This window comes from Carica papaya, chromosome 2, assembly GCF_054855325.1.
Source record: "Carica papaya isolate Zhongbai chromosome 2, ASM5485532v1, whole genome shotgun sequence".
NCBI classification, from domain to species: Eukaryota; Viridiplantae; Streptophyta; class Magnoliopsida; order Brassicales; family Caricaceae; genus Carica; species Carica papaya.
The window spans coordinates 10873431-10892519 of NC_142310.1; the positions used below are offsets into that span (position 1 = coordinate 10873431).

The following is a 19089-nucleotide window of genomic DNA, read 5'->3' on the forward strand; positions in this document are numbered from 1 at the left end:
CCTCTAAGTCATATAAAACGTTTCGTATTCAATAATTTCTAGTAATTTTTGATATTTTATTTTTTTTATATCTAAAAATATGACACTCTCAAACAATCAAAATAAATTACAATTAAATTTATTTAACTATTTTATGAAAAGATACATATGTATTTAATTTATAAGTACCAACTTTCTAGAAAGATCTACCAAATTGATGATATACCTTCTCGAATTAATTTATTTTTAGTTAAAAAAATATTTATCTCATATCTCAAAAAAATTGCTTAATAGTTGTAGGATCATGATAATTCCACAAAATCTTTTATTTAACACATTTAAAAAGTAAAGACATTGTCTCAATATCTCGTATGTAATTGATAACGTATCTTCCATGCCACAAAGTAAGCAAATTTAACTAAAAACTCACGATTTTTGTAAAAGTCTCTACTACCTTATTTGGAAGAAGACTTTAACTAAATGAGATACGTTTGGTTTAGGATGCTTTGGTTTGAGATGCTTTAAAAGAAATGAATAATTTGTTCATCAAACTAACATTTTGAAAAATGAAGATTATTATGGATTAACTTAGCCATTATAATTGGATATTGAGCTACTGAATTGTACGATCAAATATGATACCCAGATTGAAAAGACAATCTTTCATCTTCAAGAGCTAATACGTTAAAATTAATAATCTATCATCATAATCTTTCCTCCATAATGTTTATTTTAGCTAAAATATTTTCGAGTATAACTAGCCATATAGCAAAGATCAATAACTCGAAAGGAGATATAGTTAATATATCATGTCTTTAACATGGCTGGTAATAGTAAACTTTGGCTATGTATAATCTTTCGTGTCTATTTTGTAAGTAAAATTAAATTATAACATTTAAAATTTCATACTACTTTCATTCTTATTATTACCTAATTTAGTTCAATCTAATTAATGAATCTCTCTTTCGTCATTTCTCTTACACCACCAGTACTAAATAATTAGTAATTCGAGTTTATCGCAAATATTATATGACATAAGAAATATAATTTTTTATGAGTAGAAATTCCTGTGTTATTATCTTAACAAGAATATCATTTGCAAGCTTCATAAAACATAAAAGTAATTCCATCCCTCTAATTATTTTATGACTATTCATCATAGCACGGACAACATCGCTCCTTGATAACCCCATTATAGCTAGGTAGTTTCGAATATTTTATTATGATAAAGTTTGAAATTACCTTTAAAATATTTAATTACTCATTCTTCATATATTATTGAGTACTTGTTAGGAAAAAATTGTTGACTTAATGAAATTAATTGTTTGTTCTGAAATTGGTTCATAACTCTTTAAAATTGAAGTTAAATAGGAAGTTTCTTTCTTCGTACGTATGCTCAAGGTTAATGTAGCGCCCGGAAAGGGGCTGAAAAAAAAAAAAAAAGCCACGTCGGCAGCCACGTCAGCAGGCCCGGTCAGCAGTCCCGGCCAACCGGGACCTGCCACGTGGCAAAAACTACGTCGTTCCAAAAAGGGCCACGTTGGTGATCCGCGTGGGCGCGATCGGACGGCCCAGATCAAGCGTGCGATCGGACGGCCCAGATTAAAACAAAATGGACGGCTGAGATCAAAAGGCAAAGGGTTATAAATAGAACCCCCACACCAGACCACAAACCCTAGCCGCCTGCCGCTCGCTGGAGAAGACGAACCAGAAGCCGGCCGCCGCCACCCGCCACCGCACCGGAGGAATTTCCGACCGCCGATCGAGGTAAATTTCGTACCCCGACTCGTTTTTCCACGCTGATTCCTCATGTGGCCAAATCGGAGCCAAAATCCCGGCCAAACGGCCGGAATACACGGCCGAAGCCTAGCGGCACCGCCGCGCCCCTTCTCGATTTTTGCCTCCGATGAGGCCCTTCCCGGCCTCCGTTTGATGCAATTTTTATATCACCGTGATCACCATTCTTTTCTCTACAGGTTGACCGGAGCCGAATCACCAAAACACGAACCTCGCCGGAGAGCCGCCGCACCCGAGAGCGCCGCCGCCGGTAAGCTCCGTTTTTCCGTAATTTTTTGGCCCCCCGAGGACCCTAGGGTTGTTTTCTCGCAGTGACCGATGCGAGTGTGGCCGAATTCGGCCGGAAACGGCCGAAAACAGCCAACTCGAGGCGAATCGCCGCCGCCAGCGGCGGCGCCGTCGCCGGAGCACGGCGGAGCCGCAGTGCCGGAGTTGCGATTTGGGCCGAAAGGGGCCCTGGGCCTAATTTGGGATTTTTTTGGAACACGTGCAGGTACCAGTAGTGCGTTTCAGTTCCCCGAGGAAAATTCAGAGAAAATTAGGGACAGCCTGCAAGCGCACTGTGAAGCCGTGTTCGGACCCCGAAACGAGTAAGGACCCCTCACCTTATTTCCTATCACGGTTTTAAAGTTCAATAAATGATAAAATGGTATTTCATGAATCAACGAATGTGTGAAATTGCTTAAGGTCGCTAATGGAGCCCAAGTCTAGTGTATTTGTCGGTTAACTGTTATTTGGCCTATTTTACAATTTTAAATGCAGCATGAGGTTCGATGTTTTCATTTTATAGTTTCGTGTGCATGTTTTACTGTTTTATTGATTATGGATTAAATGACCGGGATATTGATGCTGTATGTTGTCTGTTTAGCATAAATTACTGTTTGCTTGCTTGTATGTGGATTAATTATGCTGACTGAGGAAAAAGAGAATGAAAAATTATGTAAATGGGTAATGGTATAATGTGGTCAGCTTGACTAGATATCCTAGGAGATGGTGGACGGACCGGGTCCGTAGGGAACCCTACCGGGATTGTGGTCTCCCATACTGGACGGGGTATGGAGATCTTATGTGTTTTGGCGCCCATACCGGACGGGGTATGGGGACGGCCCGTTTCACCCTCATACCGGACGGGGTAATGAGGTCTATAGTTTGGCGCCCATACCGGACGGGGTATGGGGACGACCTTGGAATGGATTTCAAGTGTTTAAGGATTAACGGGTAGCGGGACCCCTATGGATCCCCATGGATACTAGTGGGCTGGCAAATGGGGAAAAGATATGTTGTATAATGATTGAATTACAAAAGGCGTGATAAGTGTTATGTTTTACAGTTTATATGATTCCATGATTATGATAATGTTATTGCTTTCGTATATTATTTTATAAATTCCACCGAGGTAAGTGGATGGTAAAGGTTTTATTATTAATAAAAGAATTTGTTGTAAATTATGCTCCATTGGTCTTTTTGTGTTTTCTACTCACCTTTACCTCCGTGACGGTGAGATATCGTGATGTCTTTACTGGGCTAGTGTAGCTCATTCCTTATTTAATCATTTCAGATCAAGAGGACATCGTTCCCGAGCCGGTTCCGCAGGAGGACGACGAAGGGGACGCCTAAAGACTCCCTAGTCACATTCGTAGTTTTTTTCTACTTTCAAGTTTTTCCTTTAGGTAGTTTAATCTTTTATATTTTGTGAGCACGTTTTTGGTTTTAATGTAAGGGATGTTATTCAAATTTTGACTTCGCTTCCGCATTTGATATTCATAATATAATTTCTATTTTAAATTTCCGGGGCTGCTACAGTTAAATTATTATTTATAAAAAATATATGAGATACAAATTGATGATTTTTTTTGTATTTACAAAATATTTTATTTAGACTTATATAACGATGTGCATTGTGGTAATACAATATTTTTTAAATATAAAAATAAAATAAATTATTATCTAAAAATGAAACTGAAATATTGTTATTAAAAATTTAGAACTAATAATATTATTAATTGTAAAGAATAAACTAAAATAATATCTTATTTAGTATTAATATGAAATATTTAGAGATCAAGTATTAATATAACTAAAATACATCCATTAAAGTTAATATACGTACATAAGAATTTATTAAAGTAAATAAATAAACAGTTAATTTCACTTCGGTTAGTGCAGGAAAAGACAGAAAGCCAGACCCTTCGCTGAATTCACGAAACTCACCATGTCAAATGCACTGTCTTCCTCTCCCACCTCCCCACAAAACGGCCGGTTCCAGCGCGTTTTCACCGATTCGGACGAAATCCGCCTCCTCAAATCCCTCACCAAAGCCGCCGCGAAATCGGAATCTCCTCAGATCACGACCGTAGATTCAGTCGTCTTTAACCGCATTAACAGATCGCTGGGCTCCAAATTTACTCACACTCAAATCAGCGACAAGGTCCGTCGACTCCGAGCCAAGTACCACAAGCAAGCTAGGTCCAAGTCTCTGATAAGAACTCACCACGATCAAAGGGTTTTTAAGATTTGCCGCAAGATCTGGGGCAAGAACACCGGTAACCAGAGGGCCAAATCGTTACAGGAAGCCGGCGACGCGAATGATGGAGCTAGTCTAGAGGAAGAGGAAGAGAAAGAGAAAGAGGAGGAAGAAGCGGTAGGGAATGGTGGCGGAGTTTGTGGTGGAGAGAGAGAAGAGAAAGAAGGAGGAGTGAGCCTGGAGGATTTTCCGGCTCTGGTGAGTGAATTTTCTCGAAGTTTTCCTGAAAATAATGTGTGGAAAGATGGATTGAGTTGTTTAGGGAAAGAAAAGTTGAGGGAGATGAATGACAAGTGGATGCTGCTGAGGATTGAGGAGGCGAAGCTCATGGCTAAAAGGGCCGATTTGGTATCGGAGCAGACTAGACTTGCTATGGAGGCTGTTGTATCATCTTCAAAAAGGAACTAAACTGACTTTAATGGATAGGTATTGACTTTTTTGTAATGTTTCCAAACAAATATTGTTGCTTTTTCCTTGTTGTAGTGATTTAGGGTCAGAATCTTCAGCAACTGATTCCAGGGTTTGATGCTTTTAGTTTTTCCTGCTGTCTAAGTCTCCATTTGAGAAGAAAACTGTTGGTCGCATGTACTGTTCCACGGTTCAGGTATGTGAAGAAATAGAAACAGTCTTTCATTTTTTTTCAGGGATTAAAGAAGACTATTAACATCCTTGTTTGCTGGAACTCAATTCAAATATTTGAGTAGACATGGTAGAATTATCTCTCAAACCTTAGTCCGTTCAAATCCAAAATTGATTCTTTTTGGTTCTTTTGGTATTCTGATTTTGATTTAGTTTTCATGGGGAGGAACTATCTTCTGTGAATAACAAAGAAAACCAAAATATGTCGCGAGTTGATTTTTCTACTTTTAACAGGTGGGTGTGGTGAATGAATATGAAGCAGAGTCAAGTTTTTACAATGATATCTGATGAAAGTTTTCTTTGAAAATATAAAGATTAGTGGTGATATTATTGTATGTGGAGTTAGTAATATGCTACCTATCCACTGTCAAAAGAGTTTCAAAAAAGCAAATACATCATTTAAAGAAATCAAAAGAAAAGCTGCTCTTAAAGCCCTAATAACAAGAATTTAAGGATGAAATAATAGGACAATATGCATATATGGTTCAAGATGAAAGCCTTATCACCACTAAGGTAAATTTTGTTTCTACAAATAATATGTCCAACACATAGTTTTCCAAAACTTCCCAAGTTAGAAGTAAGATAATATATACACACACATATACATATATATATATATATATATGAAGAAATTAATAAACATTGAGAAAGTAATAAAAGTTGGCAAAAATCGAGCACATAAAGAAACAAATATTGTTGTGCCCATGTTATGTATGGGGCATAAATGGATCATATTGCTTGAATTTGCAAATTTTAAAGATATGGATTGATAATTCAAATAAACATCAATAAGCAACCATTTATGACAATGATAATAAACATTAATGTCATGCAAAATGTCAATAAGTGTTACGAACGGAGGAGAAGAAAAAGAATGATGGAGAAAAATTACTCTGATTTTTCTGATTGTATTTATGGACAACAAAAGGCTATATACAGCTTGTACAATGGCAAAGAGAAAAAGACAAAAACTGTTACAACAACTAATTAATCAAAAAGACTATGATTAGCAAACTAATTTCATTTAATCAATAATTAATCTTAATACTCTCCCTCAAGATGGAGAGTACAAATTTATTGTACCCATCTTGTTCAATAAATTGTCGAACTGCGTAGGATGAAGAACTTTTGTCATTAAATCTGCAAGTTGATTGCGAGTGGATATATGCATTGTCTTCAAGGTACCATCCTGAATTTTTTCTCGGACAAAATGACAGTCAAGTTCAATATGTTTTGTTCTCTCATGATACACTGGATTCGAAGCAATGTGTAGAGCTGTCTGATTATCACAGTAAAACAATGTAGGACCTTGATGTTGCACCTTTAAATCTCGTAATAAATTTAGAATTCACACTATTTCACATGTAGTATTGGCCATGGAACGATACTCGGCTTCTGCAGATGACCGAGATGCAACTTGCTGTTTCTTTAATTTCCATGAGACTAATGAAGATCCAAGAAAAATACAATAACCAGTCAGAGATCTTCTAGTGTCAGGACATGTGCCCCAATCAGCATCAGAAAAAGCCTTAATTTGAATGGTAGATGATGAAGGAAAGAAGAGACCCTGTCCAGGTATTCTCTTGATGTACTGAAGAATCCGCAAAGCAGCTTGAAGGTGACTGGTCTTGGGAGCAGCTAAGAATTGACTCAGTCTATTGACAGAATAGCATATATCAGGACGAGTAATGGTCAAGTACAATAATTTTTCAATCAGTCGCTAATAACTTGTGATATCACACAGAGGTTCTCCATCATCTTTGGATATCTTAAGATTGGATTCCATGGGAGTAGATGAGAGCTTACAACCAAGGTACCCAGTTTCAGTTAACAGATCCAAAGTCTATTTTCTTTAACATAAGGTGATTCCTGTGTCATTTCTTGCAATTTCAAGTCCAAGAAAATATCGAAGAGTTCCCAAATCTTTCATCTTAAATTTTTGTTTGAGTGCAACTTTGAGTTCTTTGACGGTATGATTATCATTACCAGCAATAACAATATCATCAACATATACCAACAATGCTAGAAAAACATTACCCTGATGCTTGATAAATAAGGAGTGGTCACATTGTGACTGATGGAAATCTTCTTGAAGTAATACTTGTGAGAACTTGTGAAACCACTGTCGGGAAGTCTGTCTCAACCCATAGATTGACTTATGTAGCTGGCAAACAGGTTGATGTGGAAAAGTCTCCCCCTCTCGAGGAGAATAACCTGGAGGAATATTCATATAAATTTCTTTGTGAAGATCACCATGAAGGAAAGCATTGGTGACGTCTAACTGAGTCAGACTCCAACCATGAATAGCAGCCAGTGAAAGCAAAATTTTTACAGTAACCAATTTTACAACTTGAGAGAAAGTGTCAATGAAATCAATGCCAAATTGTTGTGTGTAGCCTTTAGCAACCAGACGGGCTTTGTGTCTCTCTACGGTCCCATCGGATTGATATTTAACTTTATAAACTCATTTACAATCAACAGATTTATTCCTGGGTGGAAGAGAAACAACATACCAAGTATTATTGTTCCCCAAAGCACGTAGCTCCACATTCATAGCAGTCCTCCAAACATCGGATTGGACAGCCTCAGAGAAGTTGATAGGCTCAGTGTGGGAGAAAAGGGCAAAAATAAAGTTGTGATATTGAGGTGTAAGCTTTGTATAAGTAAGGAAGGAGAAAATTGGGTAAAGTGCATGTGTATCTGTATGATACCAGTGATAGTCAGACAAATAAAAAGGTGGTCGTGTGACACGCAGAGGTCGAGGTGGTGGGGTTTGGGACGAGTCATGCGGTGAGTGGGTAGGTGAATCAAGAGAAACTGGTGAGTGTGTAAGTGTATGGAGAGGAAGAGGTAAAACACGGTCATGAAAAAGGTCATTGTGAATGGGACTAGGTGAGTGGGATGAAAGAAATGGAAAGATATGTTCATGAAAAATGACGTTTCAAGAGATGATGATTTGATTGCTCTCGATGTTGAGAAGTTTATATCCTTTATAACCTGAAGGGTAACCGAGGAAGACACAAGCTCTAGAACGAGGTGAAAATTTATGGCAATGACTATCGAAAGTGGAGCAATAGCATAGACAACCAAAGGTACGCAAATGATCATAAGATGGTTTTTTGTGAGTTAATAGTTCAAATGAAGTTTTGTTAGATAACAACGAGGAAGATGTATGGTTGATCAGGTAAACAGCAGTCAAGACGCAATCGCCCCAATAGACAATAGGGACATGGGACTGAAATAGTAAGGCACGTGCCACATTTAAAATGTGTTGATATTTGCGCTCGACAACTGAGTTTTGTTGAGGAGTCTCAACACATGAATGATAAGAAACAATGTCTTTTGACTTAAAAAATGAATGAAAACTCAACTCATGCACATTGTCAGATCTCACAGATTTAATGAGAATTTTATATTGTGTAAGGATGAGAGTATAAAAGTCAGGGAAAATGGTAAAAACATCTGACTTTTGACGAAAAAGATACACCCAAGTAGTACAAGTGCAATCATCAACAATGGTGAGAAAGTATTTGTATCCCTCAATAGTAGGTGTAGAAAAAGGACCCCAAATGTCAATGTGGATTAAATCAAATGGACGATCAGATAATTTATTGTGAGAAACAAAAGACAATTTACGTTGTTTAGCCAAATGACAAATTTTGCAATAAAAAATATTCGAAATCTGTAAATCTTTATTAATGTACTGAAGTTTTTCATAGGAAGGGTGAGCCATTCTAAAGTGTCATAGGCTACTTTTAGAATTAGCGGAAATAGAATTAACAACGGAAAAATAAAAATGCCTAGTAATTAAGTAGTAGAGGTTGTCAATGCATCTACCATTCCTAATCAACAAGTTCCGAGTGTGGTTATGGATGACACAAGAATGAAGAGAAAAATTAACCGTACAGTTGTGGGTGGTGGTCAACATGCTGACACTGACAAAGTTAAAGAAAAAATGAGGGACAAATAAGACATCGTGTAGGGTTAAGGTGTCGGTGACGAACACATTTCCAAGTTGAGTGACTAGCACTGAACTACCATTTGGTAAAGTAACTGGGATGGGTTCAACATGCTTAAGGGTGGTGAAGAGGGTGGGTGTGCAACATATGTGATGTGTGGCTCCAGAGTCAATAATCCAGCATTTAGAGGTAAGTGTGTGTGTGAAACTGGAAAGGCAGAAAGTTATGGGTGATATACCTGCCGCGTGAAGGCCAGAAGTGGCATTATTGGTGGGAGGAGAGAAGTTGTCCGGCGAGATGGCGGAGTGCGGTTAGTGGAGCCGTGCGCTTAGGTGGGCAATAATATTCTGAATTTGCGACGTGCTCAGAACATCGACCGAGGCAGTGGAATCAAGCGCCGGCAAGCAGGCAACGGCGGAGGCGAAGTTCTGCGCCTGTCGCATAGTTGGGTGCATGCCCGAGGAAGAAGAAGAGCTGTGCCCTGGAGGAGCCTGTTCATGGGCTGAGACCTGGCTGGCAGAAGAAAAGACGGGCCTGGACTCAGACCCAGATGAATTAAATGATCTAGTTTCAGGAGTGGGCCGAGACTGAGTTGAAACATTGCGGGCTTGGGCTTGGGCTTGGGCTTGGGCTTGGGCTTGTCCTTCATTAAAAACAGACTGGTTGGAGTCAGGCGAGTGCATCTTGGGCTTGGGCTTGAGGCCCGGTAGATACCCATGTAACCGGTAACACCTATCCACAGTGTGGCCCCCCCGCCTGAGCCCACAGTGTGGCCCCCGAGCTCATAGTGTGAACAGGTGGGTCGTCTTCGACTTTGAGCTAGGGCAACGGAAGAAGCAGACAAAGCAGCTGCCTCTGCGCACGCGTCGAAGCCGATCGCACGGTGTCGTTCTTCTTGCACCACCAGCGAGAAAACCTTCAAAATGGATGGCGAAGATTCTATCATCAGGTTTTGAGCCCTAACAGTAGCGTAGGAAGGATTTAAACCCATCAAAAATATCATCACAAACTCCTGCTCTTGATAATCATTCCATGCCTTCATGTTTCCACAATGACAGGTTGGAGCTGGTTGGTAAGTTTTGAGCTCGTTCCAGATTGTTTTCATCCGCGTATAATAGGCGTTGATGTTGAGTGATCCTTGAACAAGGTTATTCATGCTCTGTTTCAGTTGGTAGATGCGCGGAGCATTACTCTGCTGATAACGGAGTCTCAAATCGGTCCAGATAGATTGTGCATTCTCATGGTATAACAAACTATCAGCTATCTCCTTTGTTACAGCATTCAACAACCAAGAAGTTACCATGCTATTACAACGTGACCAAGCTCCGGCAGTGGAATCGGTGTTGCTCTGTTGATCGTAAGTTCCATCTATGAAACTCGATTTATTTTTGGCATTCAAAACTATTCTGATTGCTCTCTCCCATGTGCTGTAATTGTTGCCATTGAGGAGGTTGGATACCAAAACCAATCCAGGATGGTCGGCACTGTGAAAGACGAAGGAGTTTTGGGAATCATCTGATTGTTCTCTAGCCATTGAAGATTAAAGTTTGAAGCTCAATCACTGAGCTGAAAAAAATTTGTTTGATTAAAAAAAACGCTCTGATACCATGTTAGGAACGAAGGAGAAGAAAGAGAATGATGGAGAAAAATTACTCTGATTTTTCTGATTGTATTCATGGACAACAAAAGGCTATATACAGCTCGTACAATGGCAAAGAGAAAAAGACAAAAACGGTTACAACAACTAATTAATCAAAAAGGCTATAATTAACAAACTAATTTCATCTAATCAATAATTAATTTTAATAATAAGTGAGTGTTGCATTCAGATTCTTATTATCATGTGTTTTATTATAAATACTTGTTTAAACAATATATTTTAAATTAAAAAAAAATTATTTTTAAAGAGTTAAGAATAGTCATACTTGGTACTACATGCACCACTTAAGTGCTCGGCTCTATAAATATTAAATTAAAATTTATTCTCGAAAAAATGTAAATATTCAAAAATATGTTATACACTCATTCTTTAAGAAAAATGTATTATTTTATTTTTTAATAATATATTAATTTTAAATAAACTATTGAATGTGATCAAGAATTGATACAAAAAAATATATTATATGAGAAAACGTTATATATCTGATGGGATGTTCGAAGTATTAATTATTTATATATATATTACTATTTTTTGCATGCTTATTTATATCATGGTACTAGTAAAAGTGGAGATAATTAGTTACTTAGGATTGACCGTAACGCTTAACAAAGATTTTGATATAAAACCTATACAAAAAAAGGTTAAAATATCTAAAAAAATACTAAATCATCAGTATTAGTTCACTCTAATATTTTTATATTTAAAGAATTTTAACTCATCAAAAGAACAGATAGTATTTATTACTTTTATTTAAAACTTTTCTAAATATACTTACATTTATTTATTTAAAATAAAAATAATGCTAATTGTAATTGAGATCAAGTTGAAAAAAATTCAAACAATTTAGAAGTTATAAAGATGAAAAATATGATTATTTTAAATTCAACTCTGATATGTAATCGATGATCATAATTAATGAGACTATTTCACCATATTCTCTTTTTTTTTTCTTTAAACCGGAAGTACTCCATATTCACCATCATTTAATGGTGTGACTGAAAAGAAAAGAGAAAATATACAATTTTGGATGGCTTAGCAAATTTAATGTTTATACTCTCTTTTTTAGCCCATGCAAGCTTGGTTTTACTTGTACTTTATGTTCTTAAGTCAAGCTCGATATTCAATTAATATCTTTAAAGGTTTCCACATCTTAGATCATTGAAATTTTTTTCTCTTTGCAATGGCTTTCTATGTATTTTTATGTAATTTCAATGTATAAATCTATATTATATAACAAGATTAGGTACTTTCCTAATACTTTGTTCATATAAATTATTAGATAATGTTGAATATAAAATAGCTTGTTCACAGTAAGTCATGTAAACAAGCTTAAAAGGCTATGAAATTCTTAAAAAAATTTGTGTTTATTCAATAACCCCTTGGTGAACATGATGCATCACATCATTGAAGTAACTTTTAGAGCAATTTGCATGTTTGTCTCAAAACTCTAATATCATATTTGTAATGGTGATCTATTTGGTATATGACAAAATATTTCATACATCAAGAAATACCTGTGTAATCATCCATCAAATGGTACATAAACTTGTCTTTGAAATTTGAGAATGAAATTAAAAAGCCATTTATAGAGTATTTTTACATCCAATTATTCTAGATAATGCTTTTTGGATCCTTTCTTTTACAAAGGTTGCTAGCATAGAGTTAGTTGAGCTTATTTATGAGATATCATTATTGCTTCCTTAGGAAAATAAGTTCACCATTTATGGGCCTTTTACCTCCACCTAGCAACTACTTTTAGGACTTACTACCATCTCACCTATACATGTACTTTCCTAGTGAAGTGTTGGTTGCACATTCAACACAGTGTTTGTAACGCTCGGAAAATTTGGAAAAATTTACTATTTTATTATTAAATATTTTTATTAAATAAGAAAAAAAAAACGTGCCACGTCAGCAGCCACGTCAGCAGACCCAGTCAGCAGTCCTGGCCAACCAGGACCTGCCACGTGGCAAAACCACGTCGACCGGGGACGGGCCACGTTGGCGATCCGCGTACGCGCGATCAGACGGCCCAGATGCAATCGCACGGACGGCCCAAATTCAATCAAAAACGGACGGCCCAGATTAAATCAAAATGGACGGCTGAGATCAAAAAGCAAAAGGGTATAAATAGAACCCCCACACCTGACCACAAAAACCCTAGCCGTCTGCCCTCGCCGGAGAAGACGAACCAGACGCCGGAGAAGCCGGCCGCCGCCACCCGCCGCCGCACCGGGGAGATTTCCGACCGCCAATCGAGGTAAATTTCATACCCCCGACTCATTTTTCCACGCTGATTTTCCCTGTGGCCAAATCGGAGCCAAAATCCCGGCCAAACGGCCGAAACCCAGCGGCTCCGCCACACTCCTCCTCGATTTTTGCCTCTGATGAGGCCCTTCCCGGCCTCCTTTTGATGCAATTTTTATATCACCGTGATCACCATTCTTTTTTCTACAGGTTGATCGGAGCTGAATCACCAAAACACGAACCTCACCGGAGAGCCGCCGCACCTGAGAGCACCGCTGCCGGTAAGCTTCGGTTTTTCGTAATTTTTTGGCCCCCCGAGGGCCCTAGGGTTGTTTTATCGCAAGGACCGATGCAAGTGTGGCCGAATTCGGCCGAAAACGATCGAAAACGGCCAACCCGAGGTGAATCGCCGCCGCAAGCGGACGGGGTATGGGGACGGCCCTAGAATCTGACTTTAAGTGTTAAGGGTTAACGGGTAGCGGGACCCCTATGGATCCCCATGGATACTAGTGGGCTGGTAAATGAGGAAAATATGTTGTGTAATGATTGAATTACAAAAGGCGTGATAAGTATTATGTTATACAGTTTATATGATTTCATGATGATGATAATGTTATTGCTTTCGTATATTGTTTTATGAATTCCACCGAGGTAAGTGAATGGTAAAGGATTTATTATTAATAAAAGGATTTGTTGTAAATTATGCTCCATTGGTCTTTTTGTGTTTTCTACCCACCTTTACCTCCGTGACGGTGAGATATCGTGATGTCTTTACTGGGCTAGTGTAGCTCATTCCTTATTTAATCATTTCAGATCAGGAAAACATTGTTTCCGAGCCCGTTCCGCAGGAGGACGACGAAGGGAATGCCTAAAGACTCCATAGTCATATTCATAACTTTTACTTTCGAGTTTCTCCTTTAGTTAGTTTGATCTTTTATATTTTGTGAGCACGTTTTTTGTTTTAGTGTAAGGGATGTTAATCGAATTTTTGACTTCGCTTCCGTATTTGATATTTTTAATACACATTTCATTTTAAATTTCCGGGGCTGTTACAGTGTTTGAACTCAAGTGCCTTCTACAGTCGCATTTCACATGGTAGTAAAGTGAGATAAATAAAAAGATCTTCCTCATTAAATCAGATTATTTAGAAAGATGTAATTTGATCTATTTCTCTTTTTTTCAAAAATCTAAATATAGAAAGTCAATCTTCATCTCCTTTCAACAGAGTTACTTTAAAGTTAGATTTAAAATCCTCATCTCTCTTCATTCAATGAGTTAAAAGAAAATCCTTCAAATTCTCGTAGATTAGAAAATTTTATTTTTTTTCGTACTCTTATCTTAATGAGCCTAAACAAGAGCTCCAATTCTCTTTTGAGTAATATTTTGAATAAGTCATGAATTATTCAAAATTACTCATATTTTTATTAATATTTAATTATATATTTATTTTTTTAGAAAATTATTCAAAATACAATAGTAAATTTAATATAGAGTATAATGTAAAATAGTAATTTTATTTATTTTGTTAATAATCATTTTTTTATTGGATAATATGTAGCGCCCGGGGAAATTGAAGAAGGAAAAAAAAAAAAAAAAACGTGTGTGCCACGTCAGCAGCCACGTCAACAGACCCAGTCAGCAGGCCTGGCCAACCAGGACCTGCCACGTGGCAAAACCACGTCGACCGGGGACGGGCCACGTTGGCGATCCGCGTGCGCGTGATCAGACGGCCCAGATCAATCGCGCGCACGGACGACCCAGATTTAATCGCACGGACGGCCCAGATTTAATCAAAAATGGACGGCCCAGATTAAATCAAAATGGACGGCTGAGATCAAAAGGCAAAAGGGTATAAATAAGACCCCCACACCAGACCCCAAACCCTAGCCGCCTGCCCTCGCCGGAGAAGACGAACCAGAAGCCGGCCGCCGCCACCCGCCGCCGCGCCGGAGGGATTTTCGACCGCCGATCGAGGTAAATTTCATACTCCCGACTCGTTTTTCCACGCTGATTTCCCCAGTGGCCAAATCGGAGCCAAAATCCGGGCCAAACGGCCGGAAAATACGGCCGAAAGCCAGCGACGCCGCCGCACCCCTTCTCGGTTTTTGCCTCCGATGAGGCCCTTCCCGGCCTCCATTTAATGCAATTTTTATATCACCGTGATCACCATTCTTTTCTCTACAGGTTGATCAAAACCGAATCACCAAAACACGAACTTCACCGGAGAGCCGCCGCACCCGAGAGCACCGCTGCCGGTAAGCTTCGATTTTCCGTAAATTTTCGGCCCCCCGAGGGCCGTAGTGTTGTTTTATCGCAGGAACTAATGCGAGTGTGGCCGAATTCGGCCGAAAACGGCCGAAAACGGCCAACCCGAGGCAAACCGCCGCCGTAAGCGGTGGCGCCGTCGCCGGAGCACGGCGGAGCCGCCGTGCCGGAGTTGCGATATTGGCCGAAAGGGGCCCTGGGCCTAATTTAGGATTTTTTGGAACACGTGCAGGTACCAGTAGTGCGTTTCAGTTCCCCGGAAAAAATTCAAGGAAAATTAAGGACAGCCTGCAAGCGCACTGTGAAGTCGTGTTCGGACCCCGAAATGAGTAAGGACCCCTCACCCTATTTTCTATCACGGTCTTAAAGTTCAATAAATGATAAAACAGTATTTCATGAATCAACGAATGTGTGAAATTGCTTAAGGTAGCTAATGGAGCCCGAGTCTAGTGTGTTTGTCGGTTAACTGTTATTTGGCCTGTTTATAGTTTTAAATGCAGTATGAGATTTAATGTTTTCATTTTATAGTTTCGTGTGCATATTTTACTGTTTTATTGATTATGGATTGAATGACTGAGATATTGATGCTGTATGTTGTCTGTTTGGCATAAATTACCGTTTTGCTTGTTTGTATGTGGATTAATGATGCTGACTGAGAAAAAAGAGAATGAAAAATTATGTAAATGGGTAATGGTATAATGTGGTCAGCCTGACTAGATATCCTGGGAGATGGTGGACGGACCGGGTCCGTAGGAAACCCTACCGGGATTGTGGTCTCCCATATCGGACGGGGTATGAAGATCTTATGTGTTTTGGCGCCCATACCGGACGGGGTATGGGGACGGCCCGTTTCACCCTCATGTCGGACGGGGTAATGAGGTCTATGTTTTGGCGCCCATACCGGACGGGGTATAGGGACGGCCCTGGAATATGATTTCAGGTGTTAAGGGTTAACGGGTAGTGGGACCCCTATGGATCCCCATGGATACTAGTGGGCTGGTAAATGAGGAAAATATGTTGTGTAACGATTGAATTACGAAAAGTTTGATAGATATTATGTTATACAGTTTATATATATAGTTTCATGATGATGATGATGTTATTGCTTTCGTATATTGTTTTATAAATTTCATCGAGGTAAGTGAATGGTAAAGGTTTTATTATCGATAAAAGGATTTGTTGTAAATTATGCTTCATTGGTCTTTTTGTGTTTTCTACCCACCTTTACCTCTGTGACGGTGAGATATCGTGATGTCTTTACTGGGCTAGTGTAGCTCATTCCTTATTTAATCATTTCAGATCAAGAGGACATCGTTCCCGAGCCGGTTCCGCAGGAGGACGACGAAGGGGATGCCTAAAGACTCCATAGTCACATTCGTAGCTTTTACTTTCAAATTTCTCCTTTAGGTAGTTTGATCTTTTATATTTTGTGAGCACGTTTTTGGTTTTAGTGTAAGGGATGTTATTCAAATTTTGACTTCGCTTCCGCATTTGATATTTTTTTTTATATATACATTCCATTATGAATTACCGGGGTTGTTACATAATAGATATTTCTACGCTTTCTTAATTACATGATCGAATAATTGAGTGTGTATCTCATGCATCTTTGCTATACGATTATTACATGTATGCTTGTTAAAATATTATTTTATCATGCATGTACAAATGTCACTTGATTAATTAAATATATAAATTTTTACGTACAAAAAAATATTTTTTGAATTTAAAATAGAAAGACAATCTTTTTATTTAATTTAGCCGCTAGGGAAAAAAGTGTGCAATAGTTTATATTTAGAAATATAAAATTGATTTTAATGTATAACAAGCCTTAATTTTACTAATATTTGTTTGCATGAACGTCTTAAAATTTGAAGTATGGGCAAGATCAATTAAGAACGAAAAAGAAATGGAGAGCTTCAAGTAAGAAGTATGCAAAAAAAGAAGAAATAAAAAAGAACCATGCATGAAGAAATTTTATTTAATGAGTTCATTCGAAAATTAAGGCTCAAGGGAAACTAATCTTTTCAAAAGATATTCCTAGATTTTTATGATTTTTAATACGAGTTTTTTATATAAAAATATCTTTTTAAATACAAATAATATTAGTAGAAAAATATGGGTTAAATTAGTATTGACTCAAAACTTCTAGCATTAAGTATGAGACAAAATTCATCACCTACATCATCACACTAAGATGAGTTTAAAAGATATTGTATGATAAAATTGAACGTATATATTATTACATTAAAAATATAATTCAACATATATTTTTTATATCAGTGTCATGAAACATGTGATTTTGAATGTAATTATTTTTATTATATCAGACACATATTTACAATTTTTTTCAAAAAAGTGTATAAATAATTTTATTTTCTCATATATATTAAATCTTAACAGGATGAAAAACTTGAATTTAAAAAATAATCTATTTTTTTTTGTAGCCCTAATATTTGAATCTCTTTGTGTTTCATTTTGTGAACTTACTTTTTGAAAGAGAAGCACTTGATATATCATCTTTCATTTATTTAGGTAATACAAAAGATGATAAGAAAATTCTCTAAGTAGAACTCTATTTCTGTTGAAAGTATCTTTTAAATTAAGAAAAGTTCTTTAAATTAGCAATGTTGAGAAGATTTTTGAAGTATAATAAAACTCTCAACTAAATGACTTAAGGAGAGAACGTAGGCAAAAAATATAATAATTAAATCTCTATAAATAACATTTGTATTCTTTTCACTTTACCTTTTTTTTTTTAACATTTAAAGCTTATGTCTTTGTTTATACTTCAAACACTAGCAAGTTGCATTTATAACCATTTTAGCCAGAGAAATCATAAAATTTGATAAACTCAATCAACTTCCTCTTAAGTTGCCTTATGTCTTTTTGTTCATTTTAAAAATTGGAACAACTTTTTTATATTATAATAAGTCAATAATAGAAACATCAGATTTTTGTAACTCTCCATGGGTTTTACTACTAATTACACTTTCTTACATAATTTAATACTTCCTATAGTCTTATTCAATATTATTTTTGAAGAAACAAAATCATATACATTTAACACATTCACTTTCTTCTCTTATAAAACCCTTCTTCCACCACCTACATCTCTCTTATAAAACCCTTTCTCCTTCACTTTCTACATCTCTCTTTGTGCACGCATATGTCTAGGCACATGCAAAAGGTGTGTGCCTCTCTATGTGCTCTTCAGGAGAAAGAACAAATACTATAGGCTTCATGAATCAACCAAGAAGAAGCTAAAGAGAAAGGAGGAGAAAAACATGGGAAAATGACATCATTTGGCAGTTCAAAGAGAGGAGCATGAGGCAATTGGTGGTGGTTTGAGCGTTTGCAGCTAGGCCTGCCAATACAATGGATTCAAAATAAGAATGTATTCCTCTTAGGGAGTCCTAAGTTGGAGAAGAGGGCTAAGTTGGCAATTGGAGAAAAGAAGAAAGGAGATATTTGTAGGTGACCATCCATTTGAAGATGATTCATGAGAATGTTGATGTTGAGTACAAGGCAACTTCAGAGAAGCTTTTATTTTTTCTGATGGAAGAAAAAAATAGCAAACTAAAATGGGTATTTGGAATAACAGTAGAACAAATTCAATATGCCTTTGGATATCTAAAAGTAGTTATATTTTTATATAATAGTACGTTTTTGTAATTTGACCATATAACCAACATGATACACAAGCAAAAACAATCAGCTTAAAATGGGTGCACTATGAAACGACATATTTTGTTGTCCATAAACGTCTCCTGAATACTACGTGCTGGTTTTCAGAAAAGATGCATAAAAAAAAAAACCGGCAAAGCAATTTTACCTTTTCATGTAAGATTTTCCCAGACAAATACACTAAAAGACAGTAATCTTTTTACTACCAATGATGATTCAGTTCACATCATGTTCCATATTGCCAAACTTTCAGCAGAAGGATTGCTTGGAGTTCAGATAATAAAACTGCTGAGGCTGGTGATCTCAAAGGAGATTTAAAGAAAGGCAAGCAA

General features: G+C 37.3%; 1 protein-coding gene across 3 annotated transcripts; it reads left to right on the forward strand.

The window, feature by feature from the left end:
* The first annotated feature begins 3921 nt into the window (after positions 1 to 3921).
* Positions 3922 to 16388, forward strand: LOC110815589 (STOREKEEPER protein-like). 3 transcript variants are annotated; one of them, XR_015816962.1, is made up of 3 exons: positions 3922 to 4726; positions 4836 to 4904; positions 16370 to 16388. XR_015816962.1 is itself a non-coding variant. In XM_088213292.1 (2 exons), exon 1 carries the CDS (start codon positions 3989 to 3991, stop codon positions 4706 to 4708), a length of 720 nt encoding a protein of 239 aa, XP_088069418.1. In that variant the 5' UTR covers positions 3922 to 3988; the 3' UTR covers positions 4709 to 4726; positions 4836 to 4943. The 3 variants fall into 3 exon arrangements, 1 of the variants encoding a protein (XP_088069418.1); XR_015816963.1 differs by lacking the exon at positions 16370 to 16388 and adding an exon at positions 5174 to 5220; XM_088213292.1 differs by lacking the exon at positions 16370 to 16388 and having other exon boundaries at positions 4836 to 4943.
* The last annotated feature ends 2701 nt before the right edge of the window (positions 16389 to 19089 follow it).